The sequence below is a fragment of the Diplotaxodon limnothrissa genome, linkage group LG12 (assembly GCF_057381915.1).
Source record: "Diplotaxodon limnothrissa isolate DT_005_m linkage group LG12, D_limnothrissa_male_GT1.1, whole genome shotgun sequence".
NCBI classification, from domain to species: Eukaryota; Metazoa; Chordata; class Actinopteri; order Cichliformes; family Cichlidae; genus Diplotaxodon; species Diplotaxodon limnothrissa.
This window is the reverse complement of record NC_140607.1, coordinates 37,079,666-37,101,699: the sequence shown is the minus strand read 5'-3', so window position 1 is coordinate 37,101,699 and position 22,034 is coordinate 37,079,666. Positions and strand designations below refer to the sequence as shown.

Here is a 22,034-nt window from a genome sequence, read left to right as displayed (position 1 = left end):
AAGCGGCCGCCAAGGAGTGAGCCGGTGTGTACCTGGACGCCCATCCCCGGACACAAAGAACCACCAACGCACCGATGTCTGAGGGGGTCCGCCACTGGCAGGGGAAGTGGTGGTAGGGGGAGATAGGCCTCCAAACCTTGGAGGGCCTGAGATGTCCCCAGAGAGGTGGCGCCTGACACCCAACCTGACATATAGACACAGACATACAGGCACACACAGACACAAACATCCATTCCCACCCTCATGCTCTCATATACACTTACTCCACACTCAACCAACGTGGAGACAGACATAAAGAGACGTTGTACACACGATCACACTCCCCAAGCGTACTCTACAAACCGGGTCTAGGTGCCCTCGCCCCTGGAGGGGGGAACTGCACCCAGACCCAGGTGGTGTTTCCCTTTTCCCTGCGGTGGGGGGAGGCAGACCGCCCCGACTCCGCAGCAGCAGGAAGGCTCCACACTCCAGACCGCAGTCGGACGGCCAACTCCTCCTCCTAGCCCCCCTGCTCCAGCAGGTCGCAGAGAACGGGGGTGAGAGAAGACTCCAAACCTCCCTCCACCCGCTCATTGTAATGTTGATGCATGTGTGTTCTAAGGTGCATTTAAAACCCAGGAGGGCATGGAGCTACCTGCCAGAGAGCAGCAGGTAAGCGCATGGTCCCTCCTGATAGCCCTCAATGTCTACGTGTATTTAAAATTGAGAGGTGGGCAACGATGCCAGGGGTGAGGTGTACACCCTGATGGTACTTTGGACTCCGTGTATCGTGCCCACCCCCAAGATCCTATATGTATGTGTAATGAGAGTGTGAGTAATGTGAATGTCTAAGTTGTGGGATAAAATTGAGGCAGAGGCAGCCAGAAGGGGACAGAGGGGGGGTAGCCTCCTCTGCACCCTGGTGACATACCCCTACTCCAAGGCCCTGCATGTGTGGGTGGTTGTGGTGGAGCGGGAAGAGGGAGGCAGCTGGAGATGGGGAGGGAAGGAAGGGAGGGGCAAGTGACCCCTCCCTGGGGCCAGCTCCCCCGCTGACCCCAGTAGGCACCCCCATACTCCGCGACCCGCCAGGGAAAGGGGGCCCAGGCCCATCCAGACCGGGGCCCAGTGCAGCAGCGCCGCCCGGCCCCACAGAGCCCGGGACAGTCCACCCAACCCCACCACAGAGAAAACTGCACCCACCCCACCATCCACTCATCTTCCAGACTACATAAGACAATAAACACCCAGGCTGAGATCTTCCTCCACCTCTCCTGTATCTCCCCCTCTTGCAGAGGGAGCTCCTGAGGAGAGGAAAGCTCCTGCAAGATGTGACAATCTCCCCCACCAGTTGAAGAGCCCCCCAGGTGGCTCGACGCACCGGCGGCACCCTGCTCCAGGGCTGGGCCCCCATGCACCCACCCGCCCACCACCCCGGCAACACACCAACCAGGACCCAAGCCCCCGAGGCCCAGTCCGGGTCCCAGCCCAGAGACGGAGCGCCCCCAGAACCTCACGCCCATCCCGGACCCACCCAGGGCCAGCCAGGCTACCAGGTCAGTAACCCACGTCCGTCAGCACAGACCCTCCCCTAGCCCCGCTGCACGCAGCCGCGAGGAAACAGTCACCGGAGAGCCAACAGAGCCCCTAACCGGACATGACCGCTACCCCGGGTTGAGCCCCCCAAGGAAGATGCCTCCGGGGAACCCCCCGACGCCCTAAGCCTGTCCCTACCCCCACACCAATCACAACAGTGAAGGCGGGACCAAACTATGACCCCCCACCCCCACTAGGTGATGGAGCTGATCAAAGGAGCCCAGAGCAATTGATCTGATGTGGTGGCAGAGGCTGTATCAAGACTAATGTAATCTAATAGATAATTTCTATATTGGTTAGAATTAAGATTATTTTTATTTTTCCAGTTCATGAGGACTGTTTTCTTGGCTATGCATAGGGCAGTGAAAACCATATGGGCGATATTCTTTTCTGAAGTGACATTATCTAAGCTGCCCAACAAACACACTAAGGGGGAAGTTGGAATGTTACATTTCAGACACTTCGATAAGTCTTCACATATCTCGCGCCAAAACTTCTGAACTGGTGGACAGAACCAAAGAGCGTGGATATAATTGTCCGGTGAATTGGTTTGGCAGTGTGAGCAGTTGTTGGTAGACGTAAAGCCCATCTTGAACATCCGATGACCTGTATAGTGTACTCTATGTAATATTTTGTATTGAATTAATTGAAGACTGGGATTTCTAATTAGATGAAAGGTTTTTAAGCAAATCTGAGACCAGAAGTTTAGGTCTAAGTTAACTGATAAATCCGCTTCCCATTTTGCAATAGGAAGTGATATTGATTCATCTGTTTTAGAAAGCATTCTGTATATTTTGGATAGTAATTTGGGGGTTTTAAGAGTAAGAAATTGAACCACACTTGGTGGTGTTTGTAGTTCAACTTGACCCGGTTTAAATTTCTTTTTTACTATGGATTTAATTTGTTGATATTCTAAAAATCTTTTCTTGTTGATCCCATATTGTGTAACTAGTCCGTCAAATGAAATAAATTCTGTTCCTTCTAGTATATGTTCTAAATATTTGATTCCTTTATCACTCCAATCTGAAAAGTTTATCATATTATTGTTTTGTAATATGTCAGGGTTGTTCCAGATAGGTGTACGTTTGCATGGGATTAATGAAGACGCCGTCAATTTTAGAAACTCCCACCATGCTGTCAGAGAAGAGCTGATGTTGATGCTTTTAAAGCATTCATGTCGTTGGATGTTTGAGCTGATAAATGGTAGGTCTGAGATCTCTAGATTATTGCAGAGTGCTTGTTCTACATCTAGCCAAGGTTCATCTAAGAGGGTGTGTTTTAGCCATCCTGAGATAAACTGAAGCCTGTTGGCTAAGAAGTAGTGCTGAAAGTTAGGCAGTTCTAGTCCTCCTTTATCCTTGGTCTTTTGTAGTGTTTTTAAGCTTATACGTGGGGGTTTATTTTTCCAAAGGAATTTGGACATACATGAATCTAGAGATCTGAACCAATCTTGTGGCGGTTTAGTTGGGATCATTGAGAATAAATAATTTATTTTTGGTAAGACCATCATTTTTATAGCGGCAACCCTTCCCATGAGTGATATGGGTAGACATTTCCATCTAGCCAGATCATCTTCTACCTTCTTTAAAAGTGGGATATGGTTTAATTTAGTTAGATCTGCAAGCTTGGGAGAAACATTAATACCTAAATATTTTATATTTCCCGATTGCAGTGGTGTAGAAGAGGAATTATGGAAGGAGCAATTAATCGGTAGGACTGTAGATTTTGACCAGTTAATTGAGTAATCTGATATTCTTGCAAAAGAGTTTATCAATTCAATCACCCCAGAGATATTGGTTTGTGAATTTTGGAGAAAGAGTAACACATCATCCGCATAAAGGCTGATTTTATGTTCCACGTTCTTGCATTTTATGCCCTTAATTACTGAATTCTGTCTAATTGCTGCTGCTAGTGGTTCAATAAAAATTGCAAATAGTGAAGGGGAGAGTGGGCATCCCTGCCTGGTGCCCCTCAAGAGACAGAAGCTGGAGGATGTCTGGTCATTTGTTCTAACACAAGCTGTTGGGGAATTATATAATATTTTTAACCAGTTTATGAAAGAGGATCCAAAACCAAATTTGTGTAAAGTTGCAAATAGAAATTTCCAGTTAACTCTGTCAAATGCTTTTTCTGCGTCTAAAGAGAATATTGTAGTTTCTAGGTTTTTACTGTATGAGTAGTCTATCAAATTAAGTAATCTACGTGTATTTGTTGATGAGTGCCTACCTTTTATGAAACCAGTTTGGTCAGGATGAATTAAGAGGGGGGTTATTTTCTCCAGTCTCTTTGAGAGAGCTTTGCAGATTATTTTAAGGTCTACATTTATAAGGGATATTGGACGATAGCTTGAGGGATATACAGGGTCTTTGCCTGGTTTTAGCAGGAGATTAATGTTTGCAGAATTCATATTTGATGGAAGTCTGCCCTTTTCTTTAATTTCCAACAACGTTCTGTAGAAAACTGGTGCTGGAATCGACCAGAATTCTTTGTAGAATTCTGCAGGAAAGCCATCTGGACCTGGAGCCTTATTATTGTGCATACTTATCAGGGCTTCCTGGAGTTCACCTGGTGTCAGTGGTGAATCCAGTGCCATTGCTTGAGTGTCCAATAATTTTGGAAGAGTTATGTTGTCCAAAAACTGATCAATTTCTTTTTTAGATGGGTTTATTTGTGGTGAATACAACGTTTTATAGAAATCCCTGAAAATGTTGTTTATTTGTATCGGATCATATATTGTGTTCCCAGATGAATCTTGAACAGCACATATAGTTGTTTTTTCTTTATTTATTTTTAGCTGGTTTGCTAGAAATTGACCAGATTTATTACCATGTTCATAATTTTGTAGGCGTAGTCTTTGTACTAAGAATTTTGTTTTTTTATCAATTATCTCATTTAATTCTAGTTTTGTTTTGCGTATTTTGTTCAATGTTTCCTGATCTTGGTGGGACGCGTAGGCTTCTTCTAGTGATTTGATGTTTTTTTCTAATTCCTGAATATTTTTGTTTTCTTTTTTCTTTTTATGTGATGAGAAAGAAATTATTTTACCTCTCATCACAGCTTTCCCTGCTTCCCATAGAACAGAAGCTGATGTTTCGGGAGTGTCATTATAGTTCAAATATGAAGTCCACTCTTTTTTAAAATATTTAATAAAGTCTTCATCTTTAAGTAGTGATATATTAAATCTCCAGTTTTTTCTTGGCGTAGTATTATTCTTGTGCATTAGTGTTAAAGATACAGGACCATGATCGCTGACAGCTATAGGGTGAATCTCAGTGTCTGAAATGTCGTTCAGCAGTGAGCTGCTGACCAAAAAATAATCCAGACGAGAGTAGGAGTGATGGACATGTGAGAAAAAAGTATATTCCTTACTGGTGGGGTGAAGGGAGCGCCATGCATCGCAAAGACCAAAGTCGCTCATATATTGTTTGATTATATTTGTGGACTGCCAATTACGCTGAGTTCCCGCTGTATTGAGCCTATCCTTGTCTTCATTTAGTCCAAGGTTTAACATAATTTCTCTGAACTGTATCTAAAGACACTTTATATTGCAAGGTTAAGCTGTAATATATATATTCTGTGTATAGTTTAGTGTTGTGGGCATACACATTCCTTCATTTAATTATCTGTTTCAATGCCAGTGCCTCATTGTGTTTACATTAGCATGTATACCACATATTATCCTGCATAAACGCAAATTAAAAGAGACCGTCTCCCTACCTCTCCACGGTAATGAGCCAATTAGAGAGACGCTACTGAAAGTCCACGAGTGATCCAGTATGAGTGGATCATGGAACGAGGGCTTTATAGACCATGACATTACCACAGACACATACAGTCGCACCATTACCTGAGTGCTTGTCTTCATTTGTTCACTGTGTATCAACATGTATTCATCACAAACACAAATTAGAGTCCCAATCGATCAATATCTGGGGTCTAAAACAAATCAGAACTCACAAACCTAGTTTACAAACCAGGATTAAAACCAGTTTTAGATCCTCCGTGTTTTTCTAGGACCTGCATTCATAAGGAAATGAAACTTATGGACTTCTGCATTCCTGAGTTACATCCAACCCCTTTTTCCTGATCAGTTTTTGCACAATTACTTTGACCCTTCAAACCTCTGCAGGTCTATTTTTTTTAATTCAAGAAAATTGACCAGGAAACGATAAGAATCAATAAAAACAATGACATTAAATCAGTTTTATCAGTATCTAACCTTTGTGGTCACTGTGATGAGCGCAAAGAGAATCCAGAATCCAGGAGTCATAACGCTTCATCCCAGAAGCCTTCATATGTTGATTTTTTTCCACCTTGTCTATCTTAGGTTTACAGCGATCATGGCCATCCCAGATGTCACCGAGGGAAGAGGCCATCACATGGCTGAGCACAGAAAGACAGACAACCACACAATCACATCTACACCCAATTCAGAGTCATCAATGAACCTAACCAACAGTCTTTGGACTGTGAGAGGAAAGCCACAGGAGAACACTCCACACATAGAGCCTCAGGTAACCATAAGGTTCGAACCCAGAACCCACCTGCTGTGAAACGGTGGTGCTAACCACAACGCTGCGCCCTAATTGAAATATTACAACTTTTACGATCACCTATGTAAAACCATGCAGTGCACATGAACTGTTAAATACTCTTTGTCCTCTTCTTGTTTGGTTTTCTCTTTAGGGGCCTCCACAGTGGATCATGTACTTCCATCCCTAGCATCCTCTGCACAGCTTCCTTCAATACATCCATGGATCATTTCTGTGGTCTCCCTCTTTTCCTGTAACTTTGTTGCCAAAGAGCTTGACCTGAGCTGTCCCTCTGATGTACTCATGTCTAATCTTGTCCTTTCTGGTCACTCCCAGTAAAAAGCATCTTCAGCTCTGCCACCTCCAGCTTGTCCTCCTGTCTTTTGTCAGCTCCACGGTTTCCAAATAATAAACCATAGCAGGTCTCGCTGCTATCATTCTGTCACAAATCACCCCGACACTCATCTCCACCCACTCCACCCTGCCTGCACTCTCTTTCTCATCTCTTGTGCACTGCCCATTGCTTTGGATGGTTGAGCCCTGGTATTTAAACTCATGTACTCTCACCATCTCTACTCCTTGCACCTTCACTGTTTTCAGCTGGGAGATTCTGAGGGGAGACCAGAAGTCTTTGGAGATATTAAATATATATTTCATCTACCCTGGGAGCATCTCGGGATTTTCCAGGAGTAACTGGAAAACAGTGATGTTAGGAACGTTTAGCCTAATACTGATCCAATTCTGTTTCAGATAAGTGCAAAAAAATGGACGGATGCTGGTTTACACATATTTGTCATTACAAATACGTGTGGTGATGTGCCAACTGATGTTTTTACTGCAATAAGAATCACCAATCACTATCAAAACTCCCGCCTTTGTAAGAAAAAAGAAAAAGAGAAGAAAAAGTGCTGAGACAGCACCAATTTCTGCAAAGAGCAGAAAAATCAGGTGAACGCAGTTTTGTGTCTGTATTTTCTCTGCATTTCATGTCACAATCGTCTTGGAGTGTACTTCTTTGAGCACTCCTCGACCTGAGTTGAGACAAGTGGCCAGTAGCAAAGATTAAGTGTAAAGAGAAACTGTTAGACTGAGCCAATGCTCGTAGCAGGAAATAGCCTTATCATGACAGGGAGGGAAAGAGAAGGAGGAAGTGAAGTCCTCTGGCCCATGTGAGCTGCAGTCCAACATACACACACGTATACAAGCATAACCACGCAGGATAGGAAAAGCAGCAGATGGCATGGGGATTATTTCCCCTCTATCCCCACCCCCGCCTCCACAGATTGGCCGCTGAAGCTTTGCTTGCATCCCTGTCATTTCACTACAGTGTGTGCCAGTGTACTGGCTGACCTGGTCTGCCTTCACCTTTGCCCTCATCTGGTGGCCTACAAAATGGTTTTAGTTATCACCTTGAATGGATGAATCCAAACCAGGCCATTAAAAAAAAAAAAAACATAAATAAAATCAGCACAAGCTCCAGTTTTTGTGCCGATCTGCTGAGACTGAATGCCACTCTGCTTTCTCCAAATGCCTGACAGTCGACCTGCACGTATTTATCTTCTATTACTGCCGGATAATTTCCTCTAATCCAATTTCTTCACAGTAACCTTACTCAACACTGAGCAAATTATGCAATGCCATCAGTGTATGCATTTATTCCACTGATAATTGCTATCCAGAAATAGCTAGGAGTGGGTACTGACTGAGCTGTCAGAAGCTGTGTCCTCCCATCCTGCTTTCGTTTCTGCAGCCGTTCACTTCCTGCAGAGATCTGCAAGCCACCATGCAGGTTCTGAGGGCGCTCAACACAACCAGGAATGAGGAAATGAGCCTCTGAAAGGTATCACAGCTTCCAAGAAAGAATGCCACTCGTCAGGGTTTATATCAGGCACTTCCTTTAAGAGATGGAAAGACTGGCTTCTCTGATAGCATGTCAGGTACATCATAGACAAGAAAACTGCCAAAGAACACATTTACCACAGGCAGAGAGAGCATTTCCCAGCTCATCACACAGAGATACATCTCTTGTCCCTGAACAGCCTGAAGACATCATAAGAACACAGTTGGTTATCTGTTATCTGCTGGTGTTGTCAGCGTCTGACGTTTTACGCCAAGAAAGGCTCTTTTTAGTCCAATATAATCACTTTAAACTACACCAAGCAGTTTTTAAACCATAGAAACAGGGAAAAAACATAAGGATTGTGGAAATTTTAAAGCAGCTAAATTTACTTTTATGCAGAAATTACCTAAAAGCAGAGTAAAGAGCACACATTACAGGAGGTGGGGTCATGCACGTCCAAGGACTGCTCTTTGACAGCGTGAATCTTAATACTATAGACTGTTTGTTTTTGTTCGCTGCTCGTTCCTGTGAGGTTATTTCTCCTTATTTGCCTGTAGCTCATGTTTCTCACCTTACTGTCTGCATATGCAAGGAGATACTAGGTAGAGTTCCAAGTCTATTATTAGCGTTACAAAGAAAGGCCACCAAGCTTGACCCCTCGAGACCTTTCCATTAAAAAGGGAGATTATCTCAGGAAGAATTCAGGTGACATTATAAAGCACTGAATCTGCAAAGAAACAATGATGGGCTGGACAAGTTAACAAAACATTAGCTTTTCACATGGGAAACTGTGGTTTACTTCCTATTTCTGACAGTGTTGTTGTTTACTATTAAACCATTCTAGTCTGGCATCTAAAAATATATTCTTTATAAAAGATTTGATGCGTCTGTGAAAGTCAGATGATGGAATATCTCAGATTTTTTTTAAAAAGGAAAAGAAATACTGTTTAAAGGACAGTCAGATGACATATTATGTAGATTCACTTGTGTTGAGAATCACACATCCACTCATATTTATAAGATGCATTTACTTCAATCACCGCTTCGATGAGTGTTTGAGTCCATCCTAAGTCAGACCTGCAATAACTGATATTTATGGCCTCATCTGGGCAGCAGAAACAAGTTGCAAGCACTCACAAATCTGCACTTTATAAAGATGATGTAGTGAACATTTCTGGCGTATATGTCCAGATGTTGTGGGACAATGTCATGACTGATTTGAATCCATATTTCTGTCCTTCTGAGTGAAACAGCAAAGCTTAAAAAGCCGAGTCCAGGGTTCATGCTAACCTGAACAAGTAACAACTTTTATGTGAGCATGAAGCACACTTTCTCAATCCCAGGGCAAGCTATGAAACAAAATTAGATTATTTTATAATTCCACTTGTCTGAGCCCACTGCGACCCAGGTGTGCTTCACTCCCTCCATCTCCAGCCTCACCCTCATCTCATCACTCTGTAATAGGAGTTGGGTGGAGGTGGTGGTGGCCTTTCATCCTCAGGCAGCACTCGCACCCAAAGATGAGAAATGGTCAGAAATGATCAGTGAGAAACAATACACCAGGGGCTGAGAGCTGGAGATAGCCAGACAATAGTTTGATGGTGTGAAAAATCAATCAGCAATCTGCGAGAGAAGAGCAATTTGTGATCTGGGAAGGAGCCAAAAATGTTAATAAACTGGCGGTGAGGGGAAGCGCCGGCTTTTTAACCTTTAATGAATCAAACTGTCAGACCCGATAAACATGCAGGTTTTCAACAAAAAAATATCCAAAATCATTTCTTATTCTTTTACTTAGACATTAAAATCTCACATCGCTCATCAGCTTTAGTTGAACAACTGCAGATCAAGTGACTTGCTTCAGGGCAACTCGGGGGGCAGTTCACGTGGAAAGAGAACGCTGAACGATGAAGGAGGAAGTGCACATTTTATTAATAATGTCCCTGCAGAGATCTATAACCTGCTACCTTAAAGGGGTCAGTCAGCTTAAGGATAAAGACCTTAAAGTACCAAATGTCAGCAAATACATAAAATGTGCTCTTGCCACAGCAAATTACAAAGAAATAGCCACTGATTAATCTATTTTCTTCCTCTTACCGTATTGAAGATGTGCAGTCTTAACGGTCAGGTGAGAGTATACGGTCCTAAGTTATGTTATGAATCCAGTTTTAAACTATTTTAACATGTAGTATTGACAGTTTTCAGGTTCATGTCATTTAAGAGTATAAGTGACCCAAATGTAGGCTGCTAAGAATCCACCTGAAAGAATCAGAAAACCGAGCTTTTACTGATGTAGCTCCAGATCACAAATCAAGTCTGAAAACGGCATGGAGACACGGCATCCAGCCTTGTTTGCACTGTAGCCGAGGATATGCACAGGGAAATGGAAACATAAAGGTAAGAAGACACAGCTGAACTCAAACTACTGAGACATGAAGCACCTGTAGTAAAACTAAGGTGAAGAAAAGAGACTGACAAAATCAAACAGGAAGTAGCCAACTAGACACAGTGACAAGCCACTGACACTCAACTGAACACCGAGAAACACGGTGGAGGCTACGATCACCAAAAACACCAAGGACCAAATATAATAGAACTCAAAGACTACTTGACCTATAATGATGATTCTAAACAGGACTTGGAACGCTAAAATAATCATAGAATCTCGGATAAATGGAAATCCAAATTAAAGTTCAAGAACAATAATGAAAAGCTAAAAAAAACAAACCAAAAAAAACAAAAAAACAATAATCATAAAAATATGCCAACGAAATGGGTAAAAATCAGGGCCAGAAGACCTCCTATCAGAATCAAGCATATGTTACTATAACAGGAAGAAAACAAACTTCAATCATTTTGTGAGCATTTTTTCATTCAGAAAAACGAGTCTATGATTTTTAATAGTTTCAGAAATAAATGTCCCTCTTATGTTTGGGTATAGCCTAACAGACTAAATCCATCCTCCTTTAGATACAAAGCTAATACCTTAACAGGTGAAAACTGAGAGTGCTCTTTGGTGAGCATTGGCATTGAGCACTGATTACTATGGCTCGATTTAACCACAGCGTAACTTTTCAGACTCGCAATATCGCACCATAGAATAGCAACAAAACATTAATGCGCACATAGCCATCGATAATGACCAAACGCTCTCACTTAACTGTGATTTTCCTTTTTTAAAGTCAGCATCCAGCCTGAGTGTTACACTAAATGTCACTGGAGGCAAATGGTTTAAATTCACCTTTCAGGGAAACACTTAAAGTTTATGTTATGCTCTGTATCTTCACAACTGGATAGTTTCAGAATCATGTTACAGTATTGCCCTCAAATATTCTGCCTTCCTTTTTTCTTTCATCTAAGTTTTTGTGTTTTATATATAAAATCTTTTCCGTGAGAACTTCGCCTGTTTAAGAAACCCTCACACGAGCAGATCCATGAGTTCTCCTGTTGAAACGATAACCTGTAGCTGTGAAGTGAGAGCATACCTCTAACGCACAGCAGAGACATCGCAGCGGGATTTTGTGCAACAGTTCCTCCGACCAGCCTTCAGTGAGTTTGCAGCCCAGGTGCCTGTTGCACAGAAGTCCTTTAGACTGCTCCTAAATGTCGCTCAGTTTCCGCTTCATCGCGCCGCGCGGTGAGGAAAGGGACAGATGTCGGGCAGGTGGACAATCCAGGAGGTCCTTAGGGTTTAAAGGGATGACTGTCACTGGCAGAAAACGAGTGCCTACCGGCTGAAATCCGGTAGAGCGGGGCGGCACTTGTGCTGCGTTCAAATGTCACAGGCAAAGTAGGAATCTGGGCTATCAGCTCGAGCATACAATTGTCCTCCTGTGGTTCATAACACTTTACGCCACATTTGAAATGTTGAATTCAGCTTGCCATGCCCAAATCCTAGTTTCCTGCTTCACTGACAAAAAGAAGGGAAAAACAGTACAGTATTAAGTGATGCCAAAAGAAAACTTGGCAACACTTTATGATATGACCGCGACTAAACACGTAATTCCTTTGTAATTAAATTGAACTTCATTCTATTGTATTTAAAATTACAAAGTAATTATGTTTACCTACTAATACTTAAGGGCACGTACGCTAAAATAAAGGGTTAACGAGTAAAGTTTTTACAACAAACAAAGAATAATTATATATTTCAGTAAAGTGATTAAAGTCTGTAAGGATTTTAATTGATGCGTAAGTCATTTTTGGCAGTGCAGAAGTCATTTTAAATATTGCACAATTTGAGGTATTTTACAGAAGAGGAGAAACAAATTATACAGTAAGTAATTTCAAGTACAGCATGATTTTGAACATTCATTCTGCTCATCAACATAATGAATATTAAATGCAGATGTAAAAAAGGCACGATACCCAAAATAAAATATGCTAAGCAGTGCTCCATCCCAACATAGAGCAACCCCACCCAATACCACACTCTCCATCTTCCTTCACTGTATGGAGTCAAGACAGTCATCCTACTTGAGCAGATACACGTGTCTGTAGTAGGTGCAAGCTTGTAAAGTACATCAGCAGTTTGGCCTCTGAGACAAGACTTCAGCACAGCATGTGCATAAGTTCTCAATTCCAGGACTGAACTATAGAGATTTGCTTCACAGCAAGAAACAAATAGAAGTTTTTTATTACTATTTTTACAAAGATCATTTTAATTGGGTCCAAGTAGTTAAAGATGCATTTTCTGACATATCTGAAATGAGAAAGATAATTTAGGGTGTCGATCTTATGTTAAAAGCACAACAGTAGATTAGAAAGTAAATGCCATTCTTACCTTGAGCATCCTCATGTGTGCTAATTAAGCCTATTTCCAAGCTTGATGGTTGTCTATGGGAAAAGCCCTGCCCCTAGGATAAGGCCACGTTCTGCTTTGAGGCTGAGTCTGAAGGATATCCTGGGAGCCCTGCCTCTGGGTCTCAATCTGAAGCCTGCGCTGAGAGCCCTGCCTCTGGGTACGTGTCGGAAACCTGTGCTGGGAATTCTGTACTTGCCTCCAAGTCTGAGGCTTTCTCTGTGTGCCCTGACTTTGAGGCAGAGTACTGCTTTGGAAGGCCTGATCCTGTAATCCAACCTGGTATTGGTGGGCAGGAACCAGGGACCGAGGCCAAACCTGATACCTGGAAGCCTGGGACGGCAACGAAGCCTGGTAGTTGGGAACCCGGTGTTGTGACCTAGGCTTGTAGTTGGGAATCTGGTAATGTGACCAAGGTTTATAGCTGGGCATCTGATAATTTGACCGAGGCTTATAGGTGGGAACCTCAGAACGCAACCAGGACTGGTAATTGGGAATCTGGGAATCTGACCAGGACTGATAATTAGGAATCTGGAAATGTGACCAGGGCCGGTAGTTGGGAAGCTGGAGCTGAAGGTTGGACTGGTAACCTGAGGCCTGCTGAGGTTTTACCACATCTGCAGTTTCAGAGTCAGGATACAAAGCTGAAAACAGAAAATTTCAGATCGACGCCACAAGTGAAATAGTTCTTATGTCATTTCCTACTTAAGCTGTAGTTTGAGTCAACATGTTGTCTTACATTTTACATTTGCTTGAAGCTCCCCCACACAGAGTAGCCATGGCAGCACCGCACTAGAAAAGAATACAGGTTTAAGTAACCCTGTGTCACTTCAAATGGACATAGCCATTGTATGGGGGCACAAAATAGTACCATAATAGTCTCATAGCTTCAATCAGTGACCTAAATGCATGCAGAAAGGCAGCTAGACCCAAAAAAACAAAAAAAAAAATCTGCTTTCCTCCTTCGGTGGTGCAGTTGTAGGAGCGGTCCAGTGCACATAATTTATCTTCTTTTGACAGCCAGTCAAAGTTCTTGCCCTCCATCTGATTGACTGGAAACAGGTGGATTGATTGCACCTGGACCAGATTCATCATGATTCACAGGTGTTGTGGGACTTTGTTGTGAAACACTTTGAACAATATCAAAGCCACAATCTTATTTCAAAATTGCCATAAAGCAAACGACACATTCTGGTTACCATCTGGTAGCTTTGCATTTATTGTTTGAGTTATTCTATAATTAAATGCTTAGTGGTCACTATGCCAACCAGTTTGATTCACAGAATGGTTGTCTAAAGATCTGTGTTTGAAATTAATGGAGACAAGATTAAAATGAGTTTTATTATTGTTAGGTAACAATAACGCATCACTACTGCCAATGCAATTACTAGACTCAGAGTCAAAGCAATATTGCATGTAAAGAAGCTAATTAAAAAAACAAATGTACAAAAATTAAACAAAACAAAAAAAATTAATAAGAAATCAACTAAAGAAGATTGGCTTACTAAATGTATTATGCTGTTAAATGATAGGATCTGGTGACACATGGCCTAAACTAGACCAAATACAATTAACTGCGCAGATGTTCGGGGAGTTCTTTGGACACTGGACTTCATAGTGTAGCATGTAAATTGCATGATTTAACACTAACATAACCAGTTGTGCTTGTAGTGACTATTGAAACAGAAACCCCTCTGGAGACTGGCGGTCTTTATTCAATGCAGTTAAGTTTTATTTATATAGCACCAAATCCCAGCAACGGGCACCTCAAGATTAAAAATACTACAGAGGAATAACACCAATGTTCAGACAACCACCTATGAGCAAGCACTTGGTGACAGTGGGAAGGAAAAACTCCCTTTTAACAGGAAGAAACCTTCAGCAGAACCAGGCTCAGGGAGGGGCGGGGCCATCTGCCACAGCTGAAGGGAGGCAGGACAAAACAATCACTAGGCTCGCCTCTTCAGCCCTCTGGCCTTTCTTGCAGGATCAACCTTTTGCTGCAGTGACTCAAGCTGCATTCACAGCTGACTTTTTGGTGGCTTAATGTCAGTTTTCAACTGTATTTTTTTAACCTTTTAATTTACATACATACATACATACATACACACATACATACACACACATATATATATATATACACACACACACACACACACACGTCTGAGCATTAGTGTGACCGGAAATTATATAACTTTTAAGCTGCAGCTGTCATTACGTGTTACTTTGTTGTTACTTTAAAACCTTAAAATGTGACTGTCATTTTAAACAGGAGATATAGAAGAATTTTAACTCATTATAATATATCATTATAGCACAAGTTATACTTCTGAGACAGCGTAAAGTCATTTCAGTTAAAAGCAACTTTCTAGAAAGCAGTTCCTTAAAGAATCTATCCTGACATTTGCCATTTAAGGGAAACTGGTTTTATAGTTTAAAAAAAAAAAAAAAAACTATTAAAATGTTCTAGTCCCAGCAGTATTTGTCTTTTAGTCCCAACATGTCCATGACAGTCTCAAGTTTCATGTCAGATGGTGCCACCTAATGGCAGAACATAAGCATGGACGTGTAGGAACACTGTATGCTGGATAGGAAACAGTTGATAGATTAAATGTGCTGTGAAGTTCAAAAACATGGAATGCCTCTGCTAAGGACTTGGAGGGATTGCCAAACAAAATGGAATTAGTCACAGGCCTGCAGTCTCCACATCTCAAAGCAATTTAACAAGATCCACCAAAACCACGATTTGGACAAACAGCATTTCATCAGTCAAGGGAATTATCAGAGACATGCACATTTTCAAAGCTTATAATGAACAATCTTATTTCTACCACCTATGTTCTATCCATACCTCCTGGAGGATACTTAACTGATAAAGAGATGAATTTGGTCGCTTTGCTGGTTGTTGAAAAGGAACATGGGAGTTAAGCATTGCGAGTGCACTGCATGCAGCAGTTTTCCATGAAGGCCTGTTTTCTCTCTTCTTGCAGTTATCCAGTGAATTTAGATGTGCACCTGAGACTCATTTGTCTCTGGTGCACATCAAAAATCTGACTTTATCTAGTAACCAGACTGAATACTGCTCTGAATCAGTTGGATTTTCTCTTTTAAGTTAAAAGCAATCTGGAAATAAAAGGTGCAAAAAAGTATTCAAGATTTCATACGTTTTCAGTTACATGCTGAAAAAAAAAATGTAAACTTTGGCTCTATATGCAGAACCAATGTTAAAGTCTCTATTTTGTTTAAGTTCTGTACAGTAGGGTTCTTTGCCTGGGTCCCCCCACCCTTTTAAAAAAAAAAAAAAAGGAAAAAAGTTCCAGTTGAACTGGGTCACCAGCAAAATGAAGAGCAGGTCATTACGCATCACCTGTGCTTTCAGAGCAGATCTTCTTTGCCTGCCGTAGTGCTGCACATGAATGGCTTCAGTTTGAGCTAAAAATTTGAAACATGCACCACCTGCTCTCACAACTGTGAGATATTACTATAAAGTATAAATAAGCTAGCCCACACACAGACTCATCTAGAAAGATTTATTTACATTTCCCCTAAAGATCAGTTTAATTGTATCCATGCAGTTAATGATCCATCTTCTGATGTTGGCCCTGGAATGAGAAAGATAATTAGTGATGTTGAGCTTATGCAGGTTCTAAAGGGAAAGAGGAAAAAAAACAAAAAAACGACAAAGTAAACACCAACTAGTTTTATGGAGTATACCTCTTCGGTTAAGCCCCTTGCAGAATCTGGTGGTTTGTGCCAGTTGTCCTGACCCAAGGCTGAAGATGAGGTCTGTGCTGGTAACGCATCATCCGAGGACGCATTTGATAGCTGCGTGCCTGTATTGGGATTTGAGTCTGATAGTAAGAATGGGCATGTGGATATGCTGGATAACTATGAGGCTGTGTCTTGGCCTGAGCATGATGACTGCGAGGCTTTAAGTGGCCCCGTGACTGAGAACTGCTAGCATGCAGCTGGTCTTGGGGCTGAGCCGGAGAACTACGAGGTTGTGGCAGTGAGTCAGCCTGATAGCCTTCAGGCTGAGAGCTGAGAGACTGCAGCTGGGTCTGGGCCTTGGGATGGCCCTGGCCCTGAAAGCTGCGAGGCCGCAGCTGGGTCTGGATTTGGGCCCGAGGATGGGCATGGCCCTGAAAGCTGCTGGGCTGCATTTGGGACTTCAGCTGGGCATGGGGATGGCCCTGATTGCTGCGAGGCTGTGGCTGGGTCAGCAGCTGGGTCTCAGGATGGACTTCATGGCTACGAAGCTGGGTCTGGGGACGGACCTGGGGATGGCCCTGGGGATGGCCGTGAAAGGTACGAACCTGTGGCTGCGTCTGTACCTGGAGATGGCCCTGAAAGCTGCGAGGCTGTGGCTGCGTCTGTACCTGGAGATGGCCCTGAAAGCTGCGAGGCTGTGGCTGCGCCTGGGGATAAGCCTGGCCTTGAAAGCTGCGGGGCTGCAGCTGGTTCTGGGCCTGGCTCTGAAAGCTATGGGGCTGTGGCTGGTGGGCATAGCCCTGAAAGCTGCGAGGCTGTGGCTGGGTCTGTACCTGGGGATGGCCCTGAAAGCTACGAGGCTGTGGCTGGGTCTGTACCTGGGGATGGCCCTGAAAGCTACGAGGCTGAAGCTGTGACTTCAGCTGAGCCTGGGGATAGCCACGATAGATGCGAGGCTGTGGCTGGTAGGAATAGCCATGAAAGCTGTGAGGCTGCAACTGGTTCTGGGGATGACCCTCAAGCTGGAATTGGGGACGGCCCTGAGGATGACCCTGAAAGTTGCGAGGCTGCAGCTGAGTCTGTGTCTGGGGTTGGCCCTGAAAGGTACGAGGCTGAGGCTGCATCTGGGTCTTGGGATGGCCCTCAATCCTGCGAGGCTGTGGTTGGATTTGGGCACGATTCTGAAAGCTCCGAGGCTGGGTGTGGGGACGGACCTGGGGGGGACCCTGGATCTCAGGATGGCCTTGACTGCGAATCTGCAGCTGGGGATAGGCCTCAGCCCAGTAACTATGAACCTGTGGCTGAGATTGATAGCTGCGAGCCTGCACCAGGGGCTGGACTTGTGGTTGAGAACCATGAGCTTGCAGCAATGGCTGGGGGAGGTAGCTGCGAGACTGGGGTTGGACCTTGGGCTGAGAGCTAGGAGCCAGAGAGCTCCGAGGCTGAGGCTGGGCCTGGTCCTGGCGCAGAGGGTGGAACCAGTGTGGCAACTGATGAAGCTGGTCACCCGAGACCTGCTTACTGGCATCAAGATTTCCAAAGCCAAGATAGGAAGCTGAAAAGAGATGAAATTTAATAGTGAATAACCATGTTTGTCATACTTAACTCAAATTCTAGCTTCACATGAGACTTACGTTTCATACTTGCTTGAAGCTCCCCAACAAGTACCCATGGCAGCAACACACTAAAACAAAAACATATTTGAACAAACTATTGTGATCACATCAAATAAAATCATAAATCTCAGGAAAAGAATTATTTGAGATTACCAAAATATAAAGCTCATTGCTTCAAGCAGAAATAATATCAGGTATAAACTTGAGAAGCCCCAATCTAGCGTCTGTTAGCCCAGCACAAAACAACTACAACTCTGCTTCCCTCCTTCTGCAGCACAGTATCAGGTAGGGTCAAGGCACCCAATTTATCTTCTCTTGACAGCCAATCAAAGTTCTCGGTTCCAAAGCAACTGACAGGAAACAGACAGATTGCTTGCACCTGATGCAGATTCACTATGATACACAGGTGTTCAGAAGAGAAGAGACTTCTTTCTGAACCAGTCAATTGCTTAGTGATGCCAGTGTGTGGTGCTGAAGACGGACAAACTTTAACTTTCCAGCAGCGGCAGAGTGTGCAAAGTTTGCAGTGAAAGTATGAGAGACCCGGCCTTCTAAAGAGAGCCCCACTTGACTCCACTCACTCTGTGCAAGTGGCATGTATGATGATTGTGTAAAAAATTTAAATCTAACAATCTGACACCAAGATAAAAAAGAAAGATGAAGAAAAAAGAGAAAAGAGGAGAAATGAAAGCAATCGAAGCAACAAATCAGTGAGTTAGGCACATAACAATTAAATCTAATGGTAAATAGTCTATCCTTAAATGTTGGGGACACTTGAATATTAGAGCTTCCTGTAGCACGACATTATTTCTTTTCTTTATTCTGACTTTGACTTAGCTAACAGAGCATCCTGTGTGATGTGACTGAGCATGCAATCTTTCTGTTGGTGTCAGATTATTTGTAACATAATGATGATGAACACAGTGATGAACCCACCGCATCCCTCTGTGGGTTTTTCCGAGATCCTAACAGAGTCTACAACAGCCACTGTATGTAAGTGGATAAAAAGCCAAACCATTGTTCTGATTATAGAGCTAAAGTTAGAAGTGCGAGTGATGTATTGACACGTATTGATATGTGAAACTTCTCCCGCCTTAAAATTCAGTTACAACAATACATGATTTTGTACATATTTGAACAGTTTATATTTTCGTTGATGTTAAAGAATAACATAAATGAAATAAAGACAAGTGGGAGCGTTTTTTAAGGGCTTGAATGGAACTGAAAGATAGCTGGATAACTAACTGACATAATCTTTATCCATAGAGCTCAAGGCTGTACAAATCAGGGCTGGATTGGATTCGGGCCTATTCACATTAACGTCATGTCAGCTTTAGTTCCTGTGGGTAACTTTGTCTTGGCCATTGCAATAACATCAGGAAACCAGTAGGTGGAGCTCAGCATATGCAATTCTCACTCAAACTGAACTGGAGTTTAAATCTCATTGGGAAGGAAAGTGGCCTGGTTCTTGTATAGTGATTTTCAACACTGGTACTCAGAGCACTTTATACAGCATGTCTCATTCACCCGTTCATATGAGTTTTTTTTAGTTCTACGTTTAAACGCTTTCTGTCTAACATTCACATTTAAATGCATCGAGCAACTCGAGGATCAGTATCTTACCCAAGGGTACTTTGGCATGCAGAGTGGATCAGCAAGGGATTTAACTACCACCCTTGCAGTTAGTAGATGACCTACTCTAGGCCCTGAACCTCAGCCATTCTGAAAGTAAACGATTGTCCTTCAAATTATGCTGTATAGTAGTATAGTATAGTATAATGTATAGTCTAAATGAAATAATCTTCTGCAAAATCCATAAGAGGTTTGTTTGTCTCCTCTTCTCCACACCTGGCCTGGCAGCCCCATTTGTGTGGGAGATTGCATCACCTACAGTCTTTTGTGAGGCTCATCATGTTGTTATGGCTTCTCACCTTTATCAGACATATTCTTATTTCAACCTAAGATGTTTGGTTGTTGACCCTCATCTTTGTGAACTGAGATAATGGTTGCAGGTTGGGCAAGCCGCATGAGAATGAAGAAACCATAAGCTTGCTTTTCAACAAGTACAATTAATCAGACAGTTTCAGGCAATCATTGCAACCTGCACAACTTTGCCATTTGTTTATAGTTTATATCTTTGTTCAGCTGTTGGGGGGAGGGGGGTCCCTTTTTTTGCACTTTTTAAACTAAACCTCTTCCATGCATGAGAAAAAAGAAGATTAGAATAAACAAAGTTATGAGAGTCCCGTTGGTTATGTTACACAACAAAATTGTCTTTTGTTTGAGAAAAAAACTCAAGTTTTTTATTTACAGGTCAATTATTTCATATTATTTGTTTGTAGCCAAACATGTAATATTTTAGTTTATGGTATAAATAATTTTAAACCTGCTGTAAGATATAATTTGCAGGCCCAGGCACTAATTTCATTTTAATTCAACTGATTTTTTTAGTTACTGTATTCACATATCAGTTGTTTTGTTCCATCAAGTTACAGGATGTAAAGATTCAAAGTAATCTGACTAAAATAACACAGTTACAAAAATAAAACAAACATAAAATCATTATTTTCCAGATTTTGAATGAGGGGGAGATTGAGGCTCAAGAGTTGGCAGTTCGTCTTATAATCGGAAGGTTGCTGGTTCGAGCCCCAGCTCCGACAGTCTCGGTCGTTGTGTCCATAATGACCAAGACTGTCAAGACACTTCGCCCGTTGCCTACTGGTGGTGGTCAGAGGGCAGGGTGGCTGTGGCTACAATGTAGCTTGCCATCACCGAGTAGCGGTTTTTGATACGGGCGACACGGGCGGTTGCCTGGGGCGGGGCAGAATGATATGACAGAAAATCATATCATATGCAATAACTTTGCAACACAACAAATCAGCTTGTCAAAACATAGCACAGAGAGCACACAATGACAGAGATGGTGAAAATAAAGGAAATCTCCTGTCAATTATGGAACTACGAGCAAAGCACGATCCTGCTGTAAGGAAAAAAATGACAAGTCAGAGAAATGTCACATACCTTGGACATGCTACACAAAATGAAATAATGGATTGCCTGGCTGAAATGGGCCTTTCCTCAATAATTAGTGAAGTTACACAAAGTGAGGCTTTTATTATAATGGTGGATGTAACCAAAGACCTCAGTAAGAAGGACCAGATGTCTTTTGTAATAACATATTATTATAAAGGGTCAGTGTGTGGGTGCTTCCTCAACTCTAAAGCTGCAGAGCATCTGGATGCTGCTATAAATACTGCAGAAGTATGGGCCTGACTACAGAAACCACCTTGTGGTTTAACACTAACCTTGTAAATGTTGGGGCCTCAGTAATGAGTGGAAAGAACACAGGTGTGCAGGCACGCGTTAAATTTTATGCCCCATTAGCTTTTTATGTTTGCTTTAATGCACATTGTTTAAGTTTAGTATTAGTTCACAGTGTGAAATGCATTCCTGAAGCAGACTGTTTTTTTTTTTCTTTTTTCCAATAGCTTTATGTTTTTGTTTCTGGTACCAAAAGTGGCCAGAGGTACAAAGGGAAAATATTTAAGGTCCACCTAGAGAGTTACAAAGGCTGATAGAAACACAGTGGGTATGAAGGTACAATGCTTACACAACAGTGAGGGACAGACTACCTGCCATTGTACGTCTGCTGAAAGAGTTATCTGAGGAAGGGAATGGTGACAGAACTGTAGAGACAAGAGGTCTGTTAGCCTAAATACATCTAAATGTTGTCTTCTTATAACTTTGTTTTGTGTTTGGTGAGGTCAAACATCTGTCTGATATTTTGCCATCCCCACAGCTCAGTTTAGTCACAGCTGTTATTGACGCTCTTGTTGAAACACTGGTGGTAACACTGGTGATGCATCTCCAGGCCGTCACGTCACACCAAGCTCTGGCTTAGAGCCTACTATATTTCCACTCCAGTAGTTCAAAGACAGATCAGCACAGACAAGGAATCATTT

At 42.6% G+C, this 22,034-nt stretch overlaps 3 protein-coding genes across 3 annotated transcripts in view; all 3 read right to left on the bottom strand.

Moving 5' to 3' along the window:
* LOC146621839 (protein unc-13 homolog B-like) overlaps positions 1 to 11,509 on the bottom strand; it is an 89,713-nt gene extending 78,204 nt beyond the window's left edge. Inside the window, exon 1 of the mRNA XM_085368580.1 lies at positions 11,430 to 11,509. Coding sequence (XP_085224706.1) covers positions 11,430 to 11,451 — 22 coding nt within the window. The 5' untranslated portion in view covers positions 11,452 to 11,509. The remainder of the gene's footprint in view (positions 1 to 11,429) is intronic.
* Positions 11,510 to 12,757: 1,248 nt separating this feature from the next.
* Positions 12,758 to 13,837, bottom strand: LOC146621838 (uncharacterized). Its single transcript, XM_085368579.1, has 3 exons — positions 13,701 to 13,837; positions 13,485 to 13,537; positions 12,758 to 13,389 (listed from the first exon to the last, which is right to left on the bottom strand). The coding sequence occupies exons 1-3, from the start codon at positions 13,835 to 13,837 to the stop codon at positions 12,758 to 12,760; spliced, it is 822 nt and encodes a 273-aa protein (XP_085224705.1).
* A 2,630-nt stretch (positions 13,838 to 16,467) lies between these two features.
* On the bottom strand, positions 16,468 to 18,242 carry LOC146621837 (uncharacterized). Its single transcript, XM_085367683.1, has 3 exons — positions 18,226 to 18,242; positions 18,091 to 18,140; positions 16,468 to 18,011 (listed from the first exon to the last, which is right to left on the bottom strand). The coding sequence occupies exons 1-3, from the start codon at positions 18,240 to 18,242 to the stop codon at positions 16,468 to 16,470; spliced, it is 1,611 nt and encodes a 536-aa protein (XP_085223809.1).
* Between the last annotated feature and the right edge of the window lie 3,792 nt (positions 18,243 to 22,034).

Coding starts and splice junctions, on each gene's coding strand:
- LOC146621837 (XM_085367683.1), bottom strand. Junction 18,012..18,090: donor GCTTCAAGCAAGTATGAAAC/GTAAGTCTCATG, acceptor ATCTCTTTTCAG/CTTCCTATCTTGGCTTTGGA.
- LOC146621838 (XM_085368579.1), bottom strand. CDS start 13,837: ATGAATCTGGTCCAGGTGCAATCAATCCACCTGTTTCCAGTCAATCAG. Junction 13,538..13,700: donor TGCACCACCGAAGGAGGAAA/GCAGATTTTTTT, acceptor ATTCTTTTCTAG/TGCGGTGCTGCCATGGCTAC. Junction 13,390..13,484: donor GCTTCAAGCAAATGTAAAAT/GTAAGACAACAT, acceptor TTCTGTTTTCAG/CTTTGTATCCTGACTCTGAA.